This window comes from Pristiophorus japonicus, chromosome 19, assembly GCF_044704955.1.
Source record: "Pristiophorus japonicus isolate sPriJap1 chromosome 19, sPriJap1.hap1, whole genome shotgun sequence".
NCBI classification, from domain to species: Eukaryota; Metazoa; Chordata; class Chondrichthyes; family Pristiophoridae; genus Pristiophorus; species Pristiophorus japonicus.
The window spans coordinates 54,090,475-54,112,990 of record NC_091995.1 but is presented as its reverse complement, the minus strand read 5'-3'; the positions used below and the strand labels follow the sequence as shown (position 1 = coordinate 54,112,990).

General features: G+C 47.6%; 1 protein-coding gene across 2 annotated transcripts in view; it reads right to left on the bottom strand.

Annotated features, from left to right (window-relative positions):
* LOC139229859 (zinc finger protein ZFP2-like) overlaps nt 1-22,516 on the bottom strand; it is a 45,360-nt gene that overhangs the window by 19,732 nt on the left and 3,112 nt on the right. The window contains exons 1-2 of one of the 2 annotated variants that reach the window (XM_070861486.1): nt 9,949-10,372; nt 267-5,475 (exon numbers count right to left, since the gene is read on the bottom strand). In XM_070861486.1, the coding sequence (XP_070717587.1) occupies nt 3,881-4,942 (1,062 nt within the window). In that variant the 5' untranslated portion in view covers nt 4,943-5,475; nt 9,949-10,372 and the 3' untranslated portion in view covers nt 267-3,880. Of the gene's footprint in view, nt 1-266; nt 5,476-9,948; nt 10,373-22,516 lie in introns of those variants that run through there. The other variant, XM_070861487.1, reaches the window with a different exon arrangement.

Sequence of the window (22,516 nt, the reverse complement as noted above, 5' to 3'; positions counted from 1 at the left end):
GGTTTCGAAAGACAAAAAGTGGGCAATTTGTCTCTATTCCCCGTCCCATCACCAGCGGCGGTAATCCGTCACTCAATTCAAATTATCCGGGGCAATTTCGGCCCCTATGACTGTTGCCAAGGACAATGATCAGCAACAAAAGGCGGCTGTTCATTTCCTCCCTCTCCCCACCACCCGAGTGGCTGACTCCCAAAAGTGCAAGGTGTCGTCAGTGGAACTCACGTGGCTAACTGGACGGTTACAAATTTCACAGGACTATAGTAGACATTTTCTTAAGTTTAGTGCTATCAGACAATCCCATAAGACCTCGTGTTCCCCCTGATCTGGGGAGCGCCTTTACTGCCCAATATTCAGTTAAGCAATGACTTGGAGCATTGTTATGTATTGGATACTAAATCGCACAGTAACAAAAACTCGCATTTATACAGTGCCTTTCATGACCTCAAGACATTCAAAAGTGCTTTACAGCCAATGAAGTACTTTTGAAGCGTAGTCACTGATGAAATGTGGGAAACGCAGCAGCTGATTTGCGAGCAGCAAGGTCCCACAAACAGCAATGAGATAATGATGAGATAATCGGTTTTTATTAATGTTGGTTGAGGGATAAATATTGGCCAGGACACCGGGGAGAAGTTCCCTACTCTTCTTTGAATAGTGCCTGAAGAGGGCAGATAATACTTCGAGTTAATGTCTCATCTGAAAAACGGCACTTGACAGTACAGCACTCCCTCAGCACAGCACAGAAGTGTCATCCTGGATTGTGCTGAAGTCTCTGGAGTGGGGCTTGAACCCACAACCTGACTTTGTAGCGAGAGTGTACCCGACTGAGCCAACTCTGGCACTCAGGAAACGGGGGTTTGCGCCCAGGAGATAGACTTCATTTCCTTTGTGGTAAAGGATAGGTTCTTCAAGGAGCATTCTTCACCTCCATTAAAGTACACCTTTTGTCAAAGGATAATCCATGGTGACTCAGCCTGTACAGACAACGGTTCTGTCTGCAAACTTCCAAACACTGTCTGAAGTGTTACCACACAATGTCACCCAGGTGGAAATAGATCTATAGGCTGGACCATAAACCTTATAAAAAGGGTAATTCAAAAACATTTCTTTACATAGGTGGTCTGACTGTAATTCCCCACCACAAAACCTTGATTCAACACAGTACATGTAGAATTCTACTAGTTCGTGCTGAGGGATCCCACCTTCCAGCAACATATGTTGGAAATTCAGGCATATGCTGCACAACTGCAGATGATAGATGGGAAACTACCTGGGGAGTTTAATCCTAAATGATCTCATCCCCCTTCATATACCTCTGGATGGATGTCCTGCACACAGGACTGCACTCTATGGGAGCAAAGACCTCTGATCTTCCTTCCCTCCCAGTACCTTGTCTCTGATCATTGCTCCCTCTTGGCTTTGCTGAGCTGCAGTGAGTGATGGGAGCCCAGCACTCTGAAAGCTTCCCCTGGATACACATGGCCTCAAAGGGTTCGAGCCCTCATCTCCCATTCCCTCCTATCCTGAAGGTATTGGCTGTGGACACAGGCTGCCCTCTGGTACTTTGCTCAAATGGTCAATAATCTTCAGTGTGTGAACCCAGTCCGGGATTGTCAGCTGTTTCTTTGACTGATGAGGGAGAAGGAGGTGGGGGCAGGGGATCTAGCTGAGCCAGATCTTGTCCTTCCCCGCCTATACAAGCTCATTTTCCAGAGGGGGTCACTGGACAGCGATTAGGAACTGGAATCCCGGCTACTTCCCACGCCCACTCCCTGGCCAGAGGTGCAAAGACCAATTGATGTACCCCTACTACTGTCACTGGAATAGACTCTCCCCCACATGCGTGTGCTGGTGGATCAGCAGTTGAAGCCTTTCCGACTTCAGTCCCATACTCCTGATCTTTGGGCACCCTGTGCGGAGGGGAGCGGGCAGGTCGGAAAGCCTCCTCGTAGGACTGCTCCTGGGCATGGCCAAGGGGGCCATCAGCCGGTCCAGGCAGCGGGTGATCAAGGGAGTCGTTCAGCCCGACTGCCTGCCTCTCTTCCATGGTTACATCCAAGCCAGGGTGTCCCTGGAGATGGAGCACGCGGTGTCCACCGGCACGCTTGCGGCCTTCCGCGAGAAGTGGGCGCCGGAGGGACTGGAGTGCATCATCACCCCCGGCAACCAATTTTAATTTGATCTTAAAGTCTAAAGTTTAATTTGTTTAAGTTGTCGGTTTTAGTGCCCCCTCCCCCCTTTTAGCCAGGGGGCACTTGTATAATTTGTGTTTTTAGTGACCTCAAAAAAAACAAGCCAGAGGGGCACTTGAAAAGATTTTGGAGTGTGACCCCCCTTTAATCAGGGGGCACTTGATTACTGATACAACTAAAATAGTTGAAGCCTTTCCGACACATAAGAAATAGGAGGAGTAGGCCATACGGCCCCGCGAGCCTGCTCCACCATTTAATACGATCATGGCTGATCTGATCATGGATTCAGGTTCACTTCCCTGCCCGCTCCCCAGCTCTGTCTTAAATTTATTCAATGTCTCAGCTTCCACAGATCTCTGAGACAGTGAATTACACAGATTTACAACCCTCAGAGAAGAAATTCCTCCTCATCGCAGTTGTAAATGGGAGGCCCCTTATTCTAAGATCATGCCCCCTAGTTCTAGTCTCCCCTTATCAGTGGAAACATCCTCTCTGCATCACCTTGTCAAGCCCCCTCATAATCTTATGCGTTTTGATAAGATCACCTCTCATTCTTCTGAATTCCAATGAGTAGAGGCCAAACCTACTCAACCTTTCCTCATAAGTCAACCCCCTCATCCCTGGAATCAACCGAGTGAACCTTCTCTGAACTGCCTCCAAACAGTATATCCTTTCTTAAATATGGAAACCAAAACTGTACGCAGTATTCCAGGTGTGGCCTCACCAATACCCTGTATAACTGTAGCAAGACTTCCCTGCTTTTATACTCCATCCGATTGGTGGATCAGCATTTGAAGCCTTTCCGACCCGTGGAAGATTTGATCAGTTTCTTGCCCAAACTCAGAGTGTGTGAATCACTTGTACAGATGCTGCACAGGAAGGGTTCTCAGTCTGTGCGGACACAATGCTCCTGCAGGAGGGATGAGAGTCTGGAATAGTTGCTTCGCTTTGTGGATGTACTGGTGTATCATGTTCACGTGTTGTAAATGTTGCACCTCCACAGTTTCTCACCCATGTGGAGGCACTGAAGGTGGGAGAGGTTGGAGACACTCTCTGAAATTTCTCACAAGAACCGCCTGTGTGCAGGGGCAGGGGGGGGGGGGGGGGAATAATAATTATAGACAACTCTCTGACGCTCTGTGCAGTTGAAGCACTTCCTTTGGTGCCTGGCCCAATGTGGATGGTGAAAGAAGGGGTCAATACTGACAGTCGCAGGACTAGAATGTTTCCCAGGAGATCACATGGCTCCGGTTGAGGTGGAGTGTAGCATGTTTCAGTATAAGGGGTGTCGCAGTTGTGTGAGGAGGACTGGTTGGGCTGGGTGCTCTTTGTCTTTCCGTCACTGTTCATTGGTTTATATGTAACCTTCAGGGCTGCTGACCAAGGGCCGCGTGGCTCTTTGTCGGCCGGCGCGGACACAATGGGACGAAATGGCCACCTTCTGCGCTGTAAATTTCTATGTTTCTTTGTTTCTGGTCTGGTAGATTCGCCAGTGTATTGCGATGGAAGCAATTGATGAAGCCGTTCTACCAGAGTCACAGAGAGGTTTTGAGATTGTGTGGGTGCGCTTAAGAGGTACGGAGAGCATAAGCCACTGTTGCAAATCTCACACCTGAACAGCCTTGGCTCTGGGTGGCTGAGCTGGAGCGGCAGAAGGTGCTGACGGAGTGAAAGTTGTGTCACGAACTTCAAACACAAAAAGGTGCGTGAGTACGGCGGTGTGCCCGGAGATTCGAGGACTGAGTAAAGGCTTTGTCGCAGACCTCACACCTGAACGGTTTCTCCCCCGTGTGCGTACGCTGGTGCACCCTGAGACTCGAGGAATTCATGAAGGCCTTGTCGCAAACCTCACAGCCGAACGGTTTCTCCCCGGTGTGTGCGCGCCGGTGCACCCGCAGGCTGGAAGCGTTCAGGAACGCTTTCTGGCACGTTTCACATCGGAACGGTTTCTCCCCTGTGTGGGTGCGCTGGTGCACCAGGAGGTAGGAGGAGTTGAAGAAAGCTCTGCTGCAAACCTCACACTTGAACGGCTTCTCCCCAGAGTGGGCGAGCTGGTGTTGCTGGAGGTGCACCAACTGGGTGTAAGCTTTGTCGCACACATGACACGCGAACGGTTTCTCCCCCGTGTGAATGCGCTGGTGCACCCTCAGGCTCGACGACTGCGCAAAGGCTTTGTCGCACGCTTCACACCGGAACGGTTTCTCCCCCGTGTGGGTGCGCTGGTGCACCCGCAGGCTCGACGGGCTCACAAAGGCTTTGCCACAAACCTCGCACCGCAACGCTTTCTCCCCCATCTGCGGGCGCCCCTGGGCGTGCTGGTGGCTGCGCTGGTGAATGCGCTGGTGTTTCAAGAGCAACACCGCCTCTGCGAAGGCTTTGCCACAAACCTCACACCCGAACGGTTTCTCCCCGGTGTGGGTGCGTTGGTGCACCAGGAGGGTGGAGGACTTTGCAAAAGCCTTCGCGCACACCTCACACCGGAACGGCTTCTCGCCCGTGTGGGCGCGCCGGTGCTCCACAAGGCAGGATGATCGTGTGAAGGCTCTCTCACAAAGCTCACACCGGAACGGCTTCTCGCCCGTGTGGATGCGCTGGTGTTGCAGGAGAGTCGACGATTGTGTAAAGGACTTCTCGCACACTTCACACCTGAACGGCTTTTCACCCGTGTGGATGCGCAGGTGGTTCACCAGGCCCGATGCCTGTGAAAAGGCCCAGCCACACACATGACACTTGAACGGCTTCTCCCCCATGTCGCTGCCCCGCTGTTACAGCAGGCACAACAACTGCACTAAGGCTTTGTCCAAAACCTCCCAGCTGAAATTCCTCTTGCCTGAATAGCTGCACCAACGAATCAGGAGGTCGTACAACGGTTTGAGACCCTTCTCACGCGCTTCAGTGTTTAACGGCCCCTCCCCTGTGTGGATGTGCCAGTGTTACGAGACTTGATGAAAGATTGAAGCCTTTCGCACAAAATTCACCACAATGGCTTCTCCCTCCGATGTGGACGTACCAACTGTAAAAGTCCCTGCTTTTAGAACCCGAGTAACTGCTAAACGTTTCTGCACCTGCTGGAATAGGCAATCTGTCAGGGCCGGAACTCTGAAACTTTGGCTTTGAGGGATGTTTGATACTGTTGATCATCATCAGTTCTGGTGTATCAAAGTTCTCCTGACTGAATGGTTTTACTGTGGAGCTGTCACTTGAGTGATGGCCAGGATCGAGCAATGTTGTCTATTCTCCAAGTATTCTCTGTGCAAGGTAAGGTTTAATGCAGTGCATCTTTCTGTAAAACAAGAAAAACAAATTCATGTTTTTCCTCCAGTTCCCAATTTTTCTGATGAAGGTGCTGACACTTTCTGGAGATAGCCTTCCATACTGGCCGGAATCTTCCCAGCCCTGTGAGTGCGGGTTTGGAGGAGGGCCCGCTGTCAACATGGCCCTGATTGTGGGCAGACACAGCAGGAGCGGAGAGAGACTGTAGAGGGACATGATCGGGGCCCAGGGGAGGCGTGAGGTCGGGGCCAGGGGCAGCACGGGCCCAGCCCACACTGCGATATGTGTGCACACTAGGTCCATGCAGCAGAGCTGGTCTCCAGACGTCTTGGTTAACCCTTGCCACTGGACCAAGACCTCGCTCTGTCAAGCCCGTGTGGTGGCTGGTGTGCAACGGCCACCACACGTTAAAAAAATCCATGCACAGGCATCTTCCACCCCTCAGGATGTAGTTCAGATCCTTCATTGAAACACTTGTGAACTCATCCTTTTTTGACATGGAAGCAAGTCATCCTCGTTTCGAGGGACCGCCTATGATGATGATGATGATTGACAGTGGGTCAGTATCCCGACTCAGTATAAGTTTCTCAATTGTCAGGTCGCTTCGGATATCAGACCCGACAGCAACGGCGGGCAGGTAATTAGCACCATTAAAAAGTACTTAAATGCTAGTTAAGATGCTTAAAAGCAGGCACTTACAATTATACCAACCTTTTGATTCGGGTTTCATGCCAGGTAAGTGGAGTCAGGTTCTCAGTGACTCTCCGTTACTTTGGCTAGCTGACAGCTGCAGAAGTGGTATAAAAGCTACCATTACACAGCTGTTCACTTTCCAATGTCAGAAGCTGAAGCCTTCAGGATTTGGAAAAGATCTGTGAGCTGTATGCACTTTGGAAGTGTTTGCAGTGATCTCTCCATTCACTGTCACCTCTTTGGAGCAACCTCTCTCACCATTGACAGATTGCTTCTGTCATCGCAAGTTCACCTGCCATCTATTCCAGAAGCATCATAAGAAATCGAAGTAGGAGTAGGCCATTTGGCCCCTCGAGCCTGCTCCGCCATTTAATAAGATCATGGCTGATCTGATCATAGACTCAGCTCCACTTCCCTGCCCGCTCCCCATAACCCTTTATTCCCTTATCGCTCAAAAATCTGTCTCTATCTCCGCCTTAAATATATTCAATGACCCAGCCTCCACAGCTCTCTGGGGCAGAGAATTCCACAGATTTACAACCCACTGAGAGAAGAAATTTCTCCTCATCTCAGTTTTAAATGGGCGGCCCCTTATTCTGAGACTATGTCTCCTAGTTTTAGTTTCCCCTAAGAGTGGAAATATCCTCTTTGCATCCACCTTGTCGAGCCCCCTCATTATCTTGTATGTTTCAATAATATCACCTCTCATTCTTCAAAACTCCAATGAGTACAGGTCCAAACTACTCAACCTATCTTCATAAGTCAAACCCCATATCTCCAGAATCAACCCAGTGAACCTTCTCTGAACTGCCACCAAAGCAAGTATATCCCTCCTTAATTATAGAGACCAAAATTGTATGCAGTACTCCAGGTGTGGCCTCACCAATACCCTGTACAGTTGTAGCAGGACTTCTCTGCTTTTATACGCTATACCCCTTGCAATGAAGGCCAACATTCATTTGCCCTCCTGATTACTTGCTGTACCTGCATACTAACTTTTTGTGTTTCATGCACGAGGACTCCCAGGCAATTTTCTCCATTTAAATTATAATTTGCTTTTTTATTTTTTCTGCCAGAGTGGATAAGAATATAAGAAATAGGAACAGGAGTAAGCCATACGGCTCCTCGAGCCTGCTCCGCCATTCAATAAGATCATGGCTGATCTGATCATGGACTCGGTTCCCCTTATCCCCTTATCGTTTAAGAAACTGTCTATTTCTGTCTTAAAATTTATATAATGTCCCATCTTTCACAGTTCTCTGAGGCAGCAAATTCCACAGATTTACAACCCTCAGAGAAGAAATTTCTCCTCATCTCTGTTTTAAATGGGCGACCTCTTATTCTAAGATCATGCCCTCTAGTTCTAGTCTCCCCCATCAGTGGAAACATCCTCTCTGCATCCACCTTGTCAAGCCCCCTCATAATCTTATACGTTTCGATAATTATACTCCATCTACAAAATTTTTGCCCACTCACTTAGCCTGTCTATATCCCTTTGCAGATTTTTTTGTGTCTTCCTCACAATTTGCTTTCCCACCCATCTTTGTACCATCAACAAACTTGCATTGATTACACTCAGCCCCTTCATCCAAATCATTAATATAGATTGTAAATAGTTGAGGACCCAGCACCGATCCCAGTGGCACCTGTAGTTACTGTTTGCCAACCGGACAATGACCCATTTATCCCGAATCTCTTTTCTGTTAGTTAGCCAATCCTCTATCCATGCTAACCTCATGAACTTTTATCTCGTGCAGTAACCTTTTATGTGGCACCTTATCGAATGCCTTCTGGAAATCCAAACACACCACATCCACTGGTTTCCCCTTATCCACCCTGCTCATTACATCCTCAAAGAACTCCAGCAAATTTGTCAAACATGATTTCCCTTTCATAAAACCATGCTGACTCTGCTTGACTGAATTATGATTTTCTAAATGTCCCGCTACTGTTTCCTTAATAATGGACTCCAGCATTTCACCAACGACAGATGTTAGGCTAACTGGTCTATAGTTTCCTGCTTTCTGTCTGCCTCCTTTTTTTTTTTTAAATAGGGGCGTTACATTTGCGATTTTCCAATCTGCTGGGACCTCCCCAGAATCCAAGGAATTTTGGTAGATTACAACCATTGCATCCACTATCTCTGCAGCCACTTCTTTTAAGACCCTAGGATGTAAGCCATCAGGTCCAGGGGACTTGTCCACCTTTTGTCCCATTATTTTACCGGGTACTTCTTCTTAGGTGATAGTGATTGTTTTAAGTTCGTCCCTTCCCATAACCCCTTGATTATCCATTATTGGGATGTTTTTAGTGCCTTCAATTGTGTAGACCGATACAAAATATTTGTTCAAAGTCTCTGCCATTTTCCTATTCCCCATTATTACTACCCCAGTCTCATTCTCTAAGGGACCAACATTTACTTTAGCCACTCACTTCCTTTTTATATAACTGTAGAAACTCTTACTATTGGTGCACTTGAAAAAAATCTCACCTTGGTCCTTGAATCCCACCACGATCAGCCCCAACACCAGAATCACTACCATCGACACGAACCTTCTCCACAATCATCTGATGCTTTACAGTACACAGGACATCAGCACCCGACCGCATTGCTGCCCAGGAGGCCACACTTACGTCACTTTGCGCTGTACACCCTGACTACCATATGATGCACCAGGTTGGCACCAGCCCACTCCAGCTCCATAAAGCACCCCTGCAATGTCCAACCCATTCCTTTCACACTCATCACCATTGTGGGGGGCACCCTTATGTCTGACCATTCACTACACTTCCAAAGGTGAACACAAATCTGTCCAAGAATGCAAAGTCCTGAAAATAAAGATTTCAATGTTTGACAACAGATCAACATTAACTATACATGAACATTGGCTAAAGGACCCAAGTGCCTATCCTTGTGTTGTTAGTCGGTATGATTGGGTGAGGGTGAGGACGGCTCGTGAAATGGGGAACTGATAATGTAGATATAGAGAGAGAGGGATGGGTGGATGTGCAAGGTAAGGTGGTGTGAGAAAGGATGTGCAGGGGTAGGGTAGGGTAGAGAAGGCAGAGTGATGGGGATATGATGAGAGGCACAGCAGGATGATGTGGAGTGTGGTTTTGCAGTAACGTTTCGTGATCTGCTGAGGTCATTGAAAGGTTTGTGCCATTGCAGCCTGGTCCTCCTGACGACATCCCTGCTCGTGCCCTCCTGGGCAATGAACAACCAGGCTGCGTTGGTGTCCTGGGGAGGTCCCTTCCGCCCATGGGAAGGGTAGAGGACCTCCCTGCGTGGAGTGACTCCCTCCATAAGCATCTGGAGGGAGTCGTGGGAGAGCCAGGGTGCAGCCATGCACCTCTGTACAGTGCTTCTCGGTGTTTTCAGCACCTCAATGCCCATTGTGGGCATGGTCCCTTTAAGGAAACCGGCTGGCCCCTCATCAAATGACATCATCAGTCCGGTTTCCTCTCAATTGGCCGGGAAGCCCGCAGGGCGGGGCTTAACAAGCCCGATCCTGGGAAGATTCCGGAAAGAGAGCAGGCTCGAGTTGGGAGCGGGTTTTCAACACGCCACCTATCCCGGCCGCATTGATCCCGCCGCGTGTGGAGAAATCGCGGCCTAGGTGTCTAAATTATTCAACCAAGTCCCATACCGCCCTCACTTGCCACCCACACACACATGCACTCTTTCCAGCACAAATCACTGGATAACGATCAGGTCGTGGATACTCGGACTACTTTCTTTCACCCCCTCCCTAACTCGAGAGCCCCGAGATCCACTGCGGTGCCTCACCTGTATGGATCAACTCACTCTGTACAGACTGTGGAGTGACGCTGAATCATACCGTCCTGCAGAGCTCAGTAACCATGCAGTACCTGTACTCCCCTAATCCTTGCCTTTTCCACCTTCACACTGCACCTGGATGCTGTCTTCCCGTCTCCATCTCTTGCTCTTTATGTACCTCCAGCTCCCAGGCTTGGAGTGACCAGCCGAGAGCAGTTGACTGAAGGCAACAGGACAAAGTAGCCTCGGGTAGTGTACAAATGGCCAGTTATTTACAAACTTTGAATTTAAGAGTACGGTAGCCGAGTTGTTGCCAATAGTGGGAGCACATTTGCCTCTGAGTCAGAAGGTTGTGGGTTCAAGCCCCAGTCCCAGTCGGTGCACCATCTCCGCACTGAATGCGGCCCGGCAGCGCGGCTGCCCTTAAAGGGGAGGGCCCAACTGCCGCGGCTGCAATGGAAACATTTTTGCCAGCTGACTTGCCGATCGGCCGGCAAAATACTGCCTCCCCCCCGCCCCCCCCCCCCCCCCCCCGGTTTGGCCGGGCAGCCTGGCACCTCCCTCTTGGGTGCCAGGTTGCTGGCCTGGCCAAAACCCTCCCTGGTGGCCCAGAGGCCAAAGCAAAAAAAAATGATAGATTTCCTCCCCTTTAACGCGCTGTGACATCACCACCACTCCACCACTGATTGACCGCGGCGGAGGCCTCGATCAATCTATTTTCAGACACTCCAGCCTGGCTTTGAATCTAAGGCCCACTCCCATTATGATCCATTTCCTGTAGGATTTGGAAAAATTGTCAAAGTCCTGAAAATGGATCTACTTACTGTACCAAGAGTTCCATTGATAAGTACCACTCCAAAACTCATAGCCGCACCAGCTTTCTGCTGCACCTGAAGTTCAGCTCCTTGATCTACTCTGAATGAACAGAGTCAATATGAAGGAGCTGAAACTCAAGTCAAAAGTGATTCACTTTTGTCACTTTCCAATAGATGACTTCCTTCACACAATTGAACAGAGTCACTTGTGCCCGTCAGATGCATCAGAGCCATGAGCTCTTCAGAACAACTTTAACTGGCCGGGCAGGGTCTGTGCAGAGCTCAATAAAAGCAATTCTCACAGGTTGCTGGCTTGGCCAACCTGGTCTAGGAACACAAGAACATAAGAACATAAGAAATAGGAACAGGAGTAGGCCATTTGGCCCCACGAGCCCGCTCCGTCATTCAATAAGATCATGGTTGATCTGATCATGGACTCAGCTCCACTTCCCTGCCCGCTCCCCATAACCCTTTATTCCCTTATCGCTCAAAAACCTATCGATCTCCACCTTAAATATATTCAATGACCCATCCTCCACTTAGCCTGTCTATATCCCTTTGTAGATTTTTTGTGTCCTCCTCACAATTTGATTTCATCAGCAAACTTGGCTACATAACACTCGGTCCCTTCATCCAGGTCATTAATATAGATTATAAATAGTTGAGGCCCCAGCACCGATCCCTGTAGCACCCCACTAGTTACTATTTGCCAGCCGGAAAATGACCCATTTATCACGACTCTCTGATTTCTGTTAGTTAGCCAATCCTCTATCCATGCTAATATATTACCGCCAACCCCGTGAGCTTTTATCTTGTGCAGTAACCTCTTGTTCAGAAGGCACCTTATCGAATGCCTTCTGGAAATCCAAATACACCACATCCACTGGTTCCCCCTTATCCACCCTGCTCGTTACATCAAAGAACTCCAGCAAATTTGTCAAACATGATTTCCCTTTCATAAAACCATGTTGACACTGCTTGATTGAATCATGCTTTTCCAAATGTCCCGCTACTGCTTCCTTAATAATGGATTCCAGCATTTTCCCAACGACAGATGTTGGGCTAACTGGTCTATAGTTTTCAGCTAAATTCTATGTTCAGCTTAGATTTGTTTAGGGTGCAGCTACACGGCAAGAATTTGGAAATAAGCCACGGTAATATAGCCTCATGCTCCCAGGAATGCACCGGCCTGATCCTGTTTTAGTACGATGTTATGCAGTGATGGGCATCATCCTTAACCCAATCAGATCACCAGGTTTCCCCACCCAAAAGCACTTTGGATGTGCACAGCAGGAATATTTCTACCTTCACTGTTAGCCTAATTTTTTGCAAGCTTGGCAGTTCATCAATGACAGAGATCATACCAAATCTATTTCAATACAGCAAAAGCATCTGCGTTCTACGACCCTGAACTAGGCACCGTATTGAGCAGTCACTGGAATGTGGCTGATGTATTTTTCCATGCCAAAAGGTGTAATTACAAACTCATGGAAAATTGGAACATGCTACTGCTTCCTTACTCAGCAGAACCTGTCAATGAGCTTTGGTCAGGTTGACAGTTGCCAAGTACTTGAGCTCCCCAGCGTTGCAAGGATCTGCTTGTGTGACTCAAGATATTTTCCAGGCAAAACCCTGTGTTTTTTTAAAAAAAAACTTTTCTTGCAATGAGTACCAAGAGTGAAGCCCAAGGACTCTAAAGGATCAATGACCCCGAACTCCTAACATCTCCTGCACTTCTCCCTTGGTGTGTTCCTGAGGGTATTTGGGAATCTATACGTACATTGGCAGATGACATTTCACTGACCCGGTCCATGATGTCCACCACTTCCTCTATGCAGCCAGGTTGTCCAAAATCATGGGATGAAAAGTCAAACTACTTGCCAGTGTGCTGCCTCTGCTATAGGCATGATTCCCCATCACTCGCGAACAGGACTTTATTGCTCTTCGGTCTACACTGTTGTGGCTTTGCTCTGCTTTCAGCCATTTCCAGTCTTTGGTCAAATTGGTTTCCGATCTCTTGGACTTCTCAGAACATCTAGACTATGTCTCTGCACTGGACTACACTGGATTACACCACTGCGCCTCTGCACTGGATTACACCACTGCATCTCTGCACTGGATTACACCACTGCATCTCTGCACTGGATTACACCACTGCGTCTCTGCACTGGATTACACCACTGCGTCTCTGCACTGGACTACACCTGCTGTTTCTCCATCTCTGCTGATAAGGTTTTATTATTCCTTTTAGCTGTATTTGTGTCACTGTTGAACTGTTTTTTACGCTCTGCTGGTTCTAGGCAGCAGCTACTGCTTCACGCGTTCTGTCGGTTTTCAACTTAGCTGGTCGCTGGCTGTGGTTTTTACTTTTTCTCCGCTGCTTTGATCAACGGCGATCGACAAACTTGCGCTAACGTTGTCATCACTTTCCTGCACTTGCTACCGACTCTCCTTCCTATGGCAACAACCTCGAACTCCCTACACTTCAAATAGCGTCTGGACGTCACTCGCCTGCTTTGGACAGCGGTTCGTCAATGCTCCATTCCAGCCCCATCCTGCTCATGTTGGCTTTGTCCTTCCATGGGACCTCTGACTTTGACCCTGGTCTCTCTATTATTGTATCCCATTAACTACTACATTTAACCAGGCCGATGTAACCCAAGCTTTTCCCGTGTCCATTCACGTGCGCATTTTGGCTGCCGCTTTGGACCCCAGACATTCAATACTTTCCACTTTCCTCCTCTTTCCTTTTCTCTCTACCCCACCCTGACTGTTCTCTCCTGTCGCCATGCAGACTTTCATCTCTCCTCTCTCGGAAATCTCTACCCCAATCCTTCATTATTCTTCGACCTTCCTACTCTCCTTCCCGTCCCAGGCGTGACTCCCTCCTAGATAAGCCTACAGCTTCCCTCTGTGCCTCTTTTGGCATCCTACGAAGGGCCCATTGAGGGACTCATCGCTGCTTGCTTACGAGCAGCAACCCCAACTGTCCCAACCTGCTCTCTCGCTGACCTTCCCGCCCAGAATGCCCACTGGGGGATAATCTTGCCAATCTCTTCCCCTTCCAACTCACCCCGCCACTGCCGACCCTGTGGACGCTGGCAGTGGATCAGCCATCATCGACCCACTTCGCATCTCCCTCCAAGATGTCCGTTCGCTTGCGAACAAGGCCCTTGCCATCCATGAGCTTATCGTGGACGATGGCATCGACATCATGGCCCCAACGAAAACTTGGTTGAGGGGTGATGACACCTAACCCTTAATTGAAGCGGCAGGTCGGGGCCATAACAGGAGCGGCGTGCAGCGGCCCCTGGACAGCGTGGTGGCCCCGACCTGCGAGAGACCATCACCGGCAGGCCAGGGCTATAACAGGAGCATGCCACTACAAGGTACAGCATGAGCCAGTTAGAGAGGGTGATGGCAGCGAAGAGGGCAACTGGATTGGACGTCATCATAATCCAGGTCGGTGATTGGAGCATGGGCAGGTACAGCAGGAGCGGCGAGGTCGGGGCGAAGGAGCGGTGAGAGATGGTAGAGCGACGTGATCGAGGCCCAGGAGAGGCAAGAGTTCGGGATCCAGAAGAGGCGAATGCCCAGGGGCAGCACGGGCCAGCCCACACTGCAATATGTGTGCGCGCACTAGACCCGTGCAGCAGAGCTGGTCTCCAGTTAGTCTTGGTTAATCCTTGCCACTGGATCAAGGCCTAGCTCTGTCAAGCCCGTGTGGTGGCTGATGTACAACAGCCACCACACGTTAAAAAATCCACACACAGGCATCTTCCACCCTTCAACATGTAGATCGGAATCCGGAATATCAGGTCCCTCATTGTAACACCTGTGAACTCATCCCTTTTTGGCGTGGAAGCAAGTCATCGTCGATACGAGGGACCGTCTAAGAAATGAAGCCTCCCCGCAAGGCTATACTTTCCCTCACTTGCCCCGCTCAACAACAATGACTTGTATTTAGCACCTTTAGCATAGTATTATGTCCCAAGTCACTTTACAGGAGTGTTATAAGAAAACAAAATTGACACCGAGCCAGATAAGAAGAAATTACGGCAGATAACCAAAAGCTTGGTCATAGAGGTAGGTTTTAAGGAGTGTCTTGAAGGAGGAACGAGAGGTAGAGAGGCGGAGATGTTTAGGGAGGGAGTTCCAGAGCTTAGGGCCCAGGCAGCTGAAGGCATGGTCACTGATGGTTGAGCAGTTATAATCAGGGATGCTCAAAAGAGCAGAATTTGAGGAGTGCAGATAGCTTGGGGGGTTGTGAGGCTGAAGGAGATTACAGAGATAGGGAGGGACGAGGCCAAGGAGGGATTTGTTAACAAGGATGAGAATTTTGAAATCAAGGCATTGCTTAACCAGGAACCAATGTAGGTCAGTGAGCACAGGGGTGATGGGTGAGCGGGACTTGGTGCAAGTTAGGACACAGGCTGCCGAGTTTTGGATCACCTCCAGTTTAGGCAGGGTAGAATGTGGGAGGACAGCCAGGGGAGCATTGGAATAGTCAAGTCCAGAGATAACAAAGGCATAGATGAGGGTTTCAGTAGTGGAGAAGCTGAGGCAAAGAAAGTGATTGTGTTGCTTCCGGTGAGGTGAAACAAGCTCAAGGCTCACTGGGAAGGTCCAAATACTATGGTGGAGAAATGCAGTGATATAAATTACTACAAAGAAAGACTTGCATTTATATCGCGCCCTTTATGACCATCGGACGTCTCAAAGCACTTTACAGCCAATGAAATACTTTTGCAGTGTAGTCACTGTTGTAAGGGCAGAGACGAGTGATGTTACAGAGGTGGAAAAAGGCGGTCTTAGTTATGCTGCGGATATGTAATTGAATGCTAATTACAGGGTCAAATGTGACACCAAAGTTGCAGACAGTGTGGCTCAGCCTCAGACAGAAGTTGGGGAGAGGACTTGAGTTGGTGGTTAGGGAACGGAGTTTGTGGCGGGACCAAAAACAATGGCTTCAGTCTTCTGAAGCCTAAGTGTGTGGGTAAAAATTTGGCAGATGGAGTATAACGTGGGAATATATGAGGTTATCCACTTTGGTAGAAAAAATAGAAAAGCAAATTATAATTTAAATGGAGAAAAATTGCAAAGTGCTGCAGTACAGAGGGACCTGGGGGTCCTTGTGCATGAAACACAAAAAGTTAGTATGCAGGTACAGCAATTGATCAGGAAGGCAAATGGAATGTTGGCCTTTATTGCAAGGGTCATGGAGTATAAAAGCAGAGAAGTCCTGCTACAACTGTACAGGGTATTGGTGAGGCTACACCTGGAGTACTGCATACAGTTTTGGTCTCCGTATTTAAGGAAGGATATACTTGCATTGGAGGCTGTTCAGAGAAGATTCACTGGATTGATTCTGGAGGTGAGGGGTTTAACTTATGAAGATAGGTTGTGTAGGTTGGGCCTATACTCATTGGAGTTCAGAAGAATGAGAGGAGATCTTATCGAAACATATAAGATACTGAGGGGGCTTGACAAGGTGGATGCAGAGAGGATATTTCCACTTATAGGGGAAACTAAAACTAGGGGACATAGTCTCAGAATAAGGGACCGCCCATTTAAAACTGAGATGAGGAGGAATTTCTTCTCAGAGGGTTGTAAATCTATGGAATTCTCTGCCCCAGAGAGCTGTGGAGAATGGGTCATTGAATATATTTAAGGCGGAGATAGACAGATTTTTGAACGATAAGGAAATAAGGGGTTATGGGGAGCGGGCAGGAAAGTGGAGCGGAGTCCATGATCAGATCAACCATGATCTTATTAAATGGTGGAGCAGGCTCGAGGGGCCAGGTGGCCTACTTCTGCTCCCATTTCTTATGTTCTCAATATTTAATTGGGGAAAATTTCTGCTCATCCAGAACTGAATGTCGAACAAGCAGTCTGACAATTTAGAGACCGTGGAGGGGTCGAGAGAAGTGGTAGTGAGGTAGAGTTGGGTGTCAGTGTACATGTGGAAACTGATGCTGTGTTTTCGTATGATGCTTGTATCAGCATCTTGGAAAAGGTAGGGGAAGGCTGCAAAGTCCAAGAGAACATCGTTTGACAGCCACGGAAGAGCAGGAGGCAGCGGGCAATCCTCATAGGGGACTCAATCATCAGGCACACAGACAGCATCCTGTGTGGAGGTAAGCCTCTGTCAAGAGCAGTCTTCTGTTTTCCAGGGGCCAAGGTAGCTGATCTCCGGGATCGTGTGGATGAACTGATGAAAGGTCAGTGTAAATATACTGTAGGAGGTTTACATATTGGAACTAACGATATCATGGATAGAAGTCCATTTGTTTTGCAGGATTCCTACAAAAGCCTCATAGATGTCCTTCAGCAAAGGGGTACAAGGGTAGCAGTGTCTGGGCTATTTATTACCAGTCATGTCCAGATCGATGGAGAGGAATAGCCGAATCGTGGGATTTAACAGCTGTCTTTGGGATCTCTGCAAAAAGAAGCTTCAATTCATCGATAATTGGGAGTGTTTGCTGGACAAGGCAAGTTGTTTAGGAGGGACAGTTTCCATCTTAACTTCTTGGGAGCTAAAAGGCTGGCAGAGGTTGTTGTGCATGCTTTCAGAAAGCATTTAAACTAAATCAGCAAGACAATAGTGTAGGCAAGTTCAAAGTTAGCCTTACTGCACATGACAATTACATAGATGCTAAGCATGAATTTAAGCCAGGTAGCAAGCAAACAAAAATTAATAACTAAGAAATTAGATGGGGCCTTTAAATTGCTTTTATATAAATGCAAGGAGTGTTAAAAGCAAATTGTTAGGATTGAAATCCTGTGCTGTGTTGGAGAATTTAGACACGGTATATTTCTGAGACATGGCTCGATGGAAATGATACGGCAGAAATTCACCTAAAGGGCTACAAGGGTTTCAGAAAGGATAGAGTAGGCCAAAGGGGAGGTGTGGTTGCTGCTTTTTATCAGTGAGACTCTAACAGCTAGAGAGAGACTTGATGTTACCTCATCAGGTTCAGCTGAGGCTATCTGGGTTCAAGTGGACCCAGCTCACGGGCAGGGATTCATTATCGGTAATTGTTATAGGCTCCCGGGTCAGATACTTGAACACGATGAGTTATTATGGAAACAGATCACTAATGCTTTTAATATAAAATGCCACCTTTGTCTGGTGGGTGATTTTAATTTTCCTGGCATTCAGTGACATGATGGTTTACCTGCTGTTGTGGTGGGAAGTACAGCTGAAAGATTTACTGAAAATATACAAGACTGTTTCCTGACTCAACATGTTAATGAAGTAACTAGGGATAATTATATATTAGATCTGGTGTTTAGTACTTTAGGAGGTATCAGGCCTCCATGTGGGGGAACATCTGGGCAACAGTAACCACAACATTATACGGTTCCAATTGGCTGGGAGAAGTAAAGTTACTGAGAACCTGCAACTCGTACCAGGTTTCAGAAGAACAAACTTCTCTATAATGGCAGATGACTTGAAATGGGTAAATTGGCTAACCCTCCTTGGTGATGATGAGACCGATGTTGCATATAAATTGAAAGTTTTTAAGAACAAGATTAAAAATGAGGAAAACAAACATGAACCCAAAATCAAAAGGAGGAAATGTGGTAAGAGAAAGCCAAGGTGGCTGACTGGTTATGTACAAAGATAAATAAGATGTAAACAGAAATGGTTCTATAAATTATAAACATTTAATACTCAAATAAACAGGGTTGAACATAAGTAACAACTAAAGAAAACGGAGGCTACTACAAGATCAGCAAAATGGCTAATGGAAAAAAGGATTGTAGACAATGGTGGCAGTACTGGGAAGAGTTTTTTAGTCATGTGAAGAGTTCGAGAACTATCAAAGACTGTACTGGGCCACTGAAAGGTGTTCAAGGACAGGTGACAAAGGACTCACTAGGTATGCCAGAATTATTAAATGAGTACTTTGCATCAGTCTTCACCCTTGAAGATGATGCTCGAACATTGGAATTTAATAATACTAGTTTTGTTAGTAACAGTAACATAGATAAACATATTGTTTTGGAAATAATTAAGAACTTGAAAATAGGTAGAGCAGCCGGGCCGGATGATATCCACCTGAGGGTTGTCTGGATGATGGGACGTGCTGTGCGAGCCCCTGGCCTGTATGTTTAATAACTCACTGCATTCTGGATTGGTTGCTACAGATTGGAAGGAGGCGAATGTTGTCCCCATTTTTAAAAAAGGCAACAAGACAGACCCAGGTAACTATAGGCCCATCAGTTTAATATCAGTAATAGGCAAGATGCTTGAAGGAATCAAGGGATGCAATATATGAATACTTGGATAGGGAGGGACATATTAGGGACACTTAACATGGCTTAATAAAAAGAGATCCTGTCTCACAAATCTCATTGTATTTTTTGAAAAAGTTACAAAGTTTCTGGATGAGAGAAGCCCAGTAGACATTGTTTACTTAGATTTCCAAAAAGCTTTTGATGAGAGGCTTCTCTATAAGATCGGAGCCTCTGGTATTAGTGGAAATATATTGAGTTGGATTCAGAACTGGCTGGCAGGACGCAGGCAAAAAGTAGTTATAGATGAATTTGGATCTGTTTTGAGACCGGTCACCAGTGGTCTCCTGCAGGGATCAGTGTTGGGACCGTTGCTTTTTACTATTTTTATTAATGATCTGGATTTTGGGGTTGGTGGCACAATTTGCAAATTTGCAGATGAAGCCAAGATCTGTGCGAGTGTTACAACTGTAGAAGATGCTCGTCTGCTTCGGGCAGATCTTAATGTGTTGGGAGATTGGGCTCAAGACTGGAATGTGATGTATCACTTCGATTAGTGCAGTGTTATGCATGTGGGCAGGGCAAATGCTCAACATTCATACACCCTCCAGGGAAAAGGTATTAAAGATGGTGGAGATAGAAAGAGATTTGGGCATTCTAGTGCATATATCCTTAAAGGTACATGAGCAATGCCGTGCAGCGATAGCGAGAGCAAATAGGGTGTTGGGGTGTATCCATAGGACAATTGAGTGGAAGATGAGGCGTACTGTTTTGTCCTTGTACAACACCTTAGTCAGGCCACACTTGGAATAGTGAGTCCAGTTTTGGTCTCCTCACATGGTGGGTGATATTGAGGCTCTGGAAAGGGTGCAGAAGAGGGCCACTAGACTAATTCCAAGTCTAAAGCATCTTAGTTATCAAGATGGGCTAAAAGAGTTGGATTTTCATAGCTTAGAGCAGCGTAGACTTAGGGGGATTTGATTGAGGTTTATAAGATAATGAAGGGAATAGACGGTGTTCCAGCTGACAATGTGTTTCAATTAAATAGGTTAGGCAGGACCAGGGGGCACAAATTTAAGTTGTATGGGGCTAGATCTAGGTTAGACATCAGGAGGTGGTTCTTTTCCCAGAGAATAGTAGACCTCTGGAACAAGCTGCTGTTTCATGTGGTGGATGCAGACTCGCTGAATTCCTTCAAGCGAAAGCTGGATTTGTTTCTGGCTGGGACGGAGATCACCTCTTATAGAAGGTAGGTACTGCAGGGAATTCAAGGCCAGAGTGATCTCCTGGACTAGTTTCAATCGCCTAGATGGGTCGGAGAGGAATTTCCCAGATTTCTTTTCCCCAAATTGGCCTGGGTTTATCATCTTTTTTTTGCCTCTCCCTGGAGATCATATAGTTTTGGGTAGGGTGGAGTGTATATGTTGTGATACACAAGGTATCACAATTGTGTGGGACAGGCTCGATGGACCAGATGGTCTTTACCTGTCCGTCATTGTTCACATGTTCGTACGCAACTGCCCCCGCTTCCCGAGATGTCTGTGCTCCTCTAATTCTGCCCTCGAGCATCCCTAATTATAATCGCTCAGCCATTGAGCCTTCTGTTGCCGAGGTCCCAAACTCTAGGATTCGCTCTCTGCCTCTCTTTCTTCCTTCAAGGTGCTCCTTAAAACCTACCTCTATGACCAAGCTTTTGGCCACCTGCCGTAATTTCTGCTCATGTGGCTCAGTATCAAATTTGTTTGTCTCATAATTCTTCTGTGAAGCACTTTAGGCTGTTTCACTACCTTAAAGATGCTATATAAATACAAGTTGTTATTTCTGCAGCTACTGATTTGCTAAATCACATCCTCTCCACCACCTTTGATGCCCTTGTCCCCACTAAAATCATTACACTCTCTCATCCTCGTCATTGCCCCTGCTACACCCCTCATCTCCGCTACCATAAGTTCAAGTGATGCAGACTTGAACATCTATGGCGGACAACTGGTTTAACCATCCATCACCAGATATGGCTAGATCATATGTCGGATCTTGCTCGCCATCACTAAAACTGTCCACTATTCAAAAGATCATCCAGGAAGACAAGGGCAACACCAGGCTTTTCTTCTCCACCAGTAACCCTTTCCTCAAACCATCCTCCCCTGCCTCCTCCTCCAATAATAAATGTGAGGAGGTCATGGACTTTTTTTGTGGAAAAGATCGAGAACATCGTTCAACTGCCTCTGCTACTTCCCTCCCTTCACCTAATCCACCGGTTCCTTCCTTCCTCTCCGTTTTCCTCCTGCCCTAACCCGAAATGTTCATATTTTTCTCGATGTCTGCCCTTGCTCAAAGCCTCCTTGATAAAATGCAACATCCCCACCGCCACCTGGGAGTCCCTTGCCAAAGTCCGCCCTAAGTGGAGGAAGTGCATCCGGGAGGGCGCTGTGCACCTCGAGTCTTGTCGCCAAGAGCATGCAGAAACCAAGCGCAGGTAGCGGAAGGAGCGTGCGGCAAACCAGACACCCCACCCACCCTTTCCTTCAACCACTGTCTGTCCCACCTGTGACAGAGACTGTAATTCCCGTATTGGACTGTTCAGTCACTGGAGAACTCATTTTAAGAGTGCAAGCAAGTCTTCCTCGATTTCGAGGGACTGCCTATGATGATGATATTTTTCTAGCTTCTCTCCTAGCTCCACTCTTGCCATTTCAAAGCTCATCTTGTGAACGAGACCAACTTCCTGTTCCCTCCACCCTATTCCTCCTAAACTGCTGACCACCCAGCTTCCCTTCCTGGCTCCCATGTTAGCGGATATTGTTAATGGTTCCTCTCCCCTTCAAATCTGCCTTCATCACCCCCATCCTCAAAAACTCCTTAACCCCTCCGTCCTTGCAAACTACTGCCCTATCTCCAACCTCCCCTTCCTCTCCAAAGTCCTTGAACGGGTTTTCGCCTCCCAAATCCATGCCCATCATTCCCAGAACTCCTTGTTTGAATCCCTCCAATCAGGCTTCCGCCCTGTCACAGTACCGAGACGGCTCTTACGTAGATCAGAAATGACATCGGAATTGACTGCGACAAAGATTAACTATCCCGTTTTGTCCTTCTCAATCTGTCTGCAGCTTTTGAAACAGTTGACGACAAAATTCTGCTCCAACGCCTCTCCATCGTTGTACAGCTGGATGGGCCTGCACTCGTCTGGTTCCACTACCATCTTTCCAGCCATAACCTTTGAATCACCTGCAATGGCTTCTCTTCCCGCTCCAGCACCGTCACCTCTGGTGTCCCCAGGGATCTATCCTTGGCCCCCTCCTATTTCTCATCTACATGCTGCCCCTCAGTGACACCATCTGGCAGCATTGCATGAGTTTTCACATGTACGCTGATGATATCCAGCTCTACCTCTCCTCCACCTCTCTCGAACCCTCCACCATCGCTATACTCTCAGGCTGCTTGTCCGACATCCAGCACTGGACAAATTTGCTGGAATTCTTTGAGGATGTAACGAACAGGGTAGATAAAGGGGAACCAGTGGA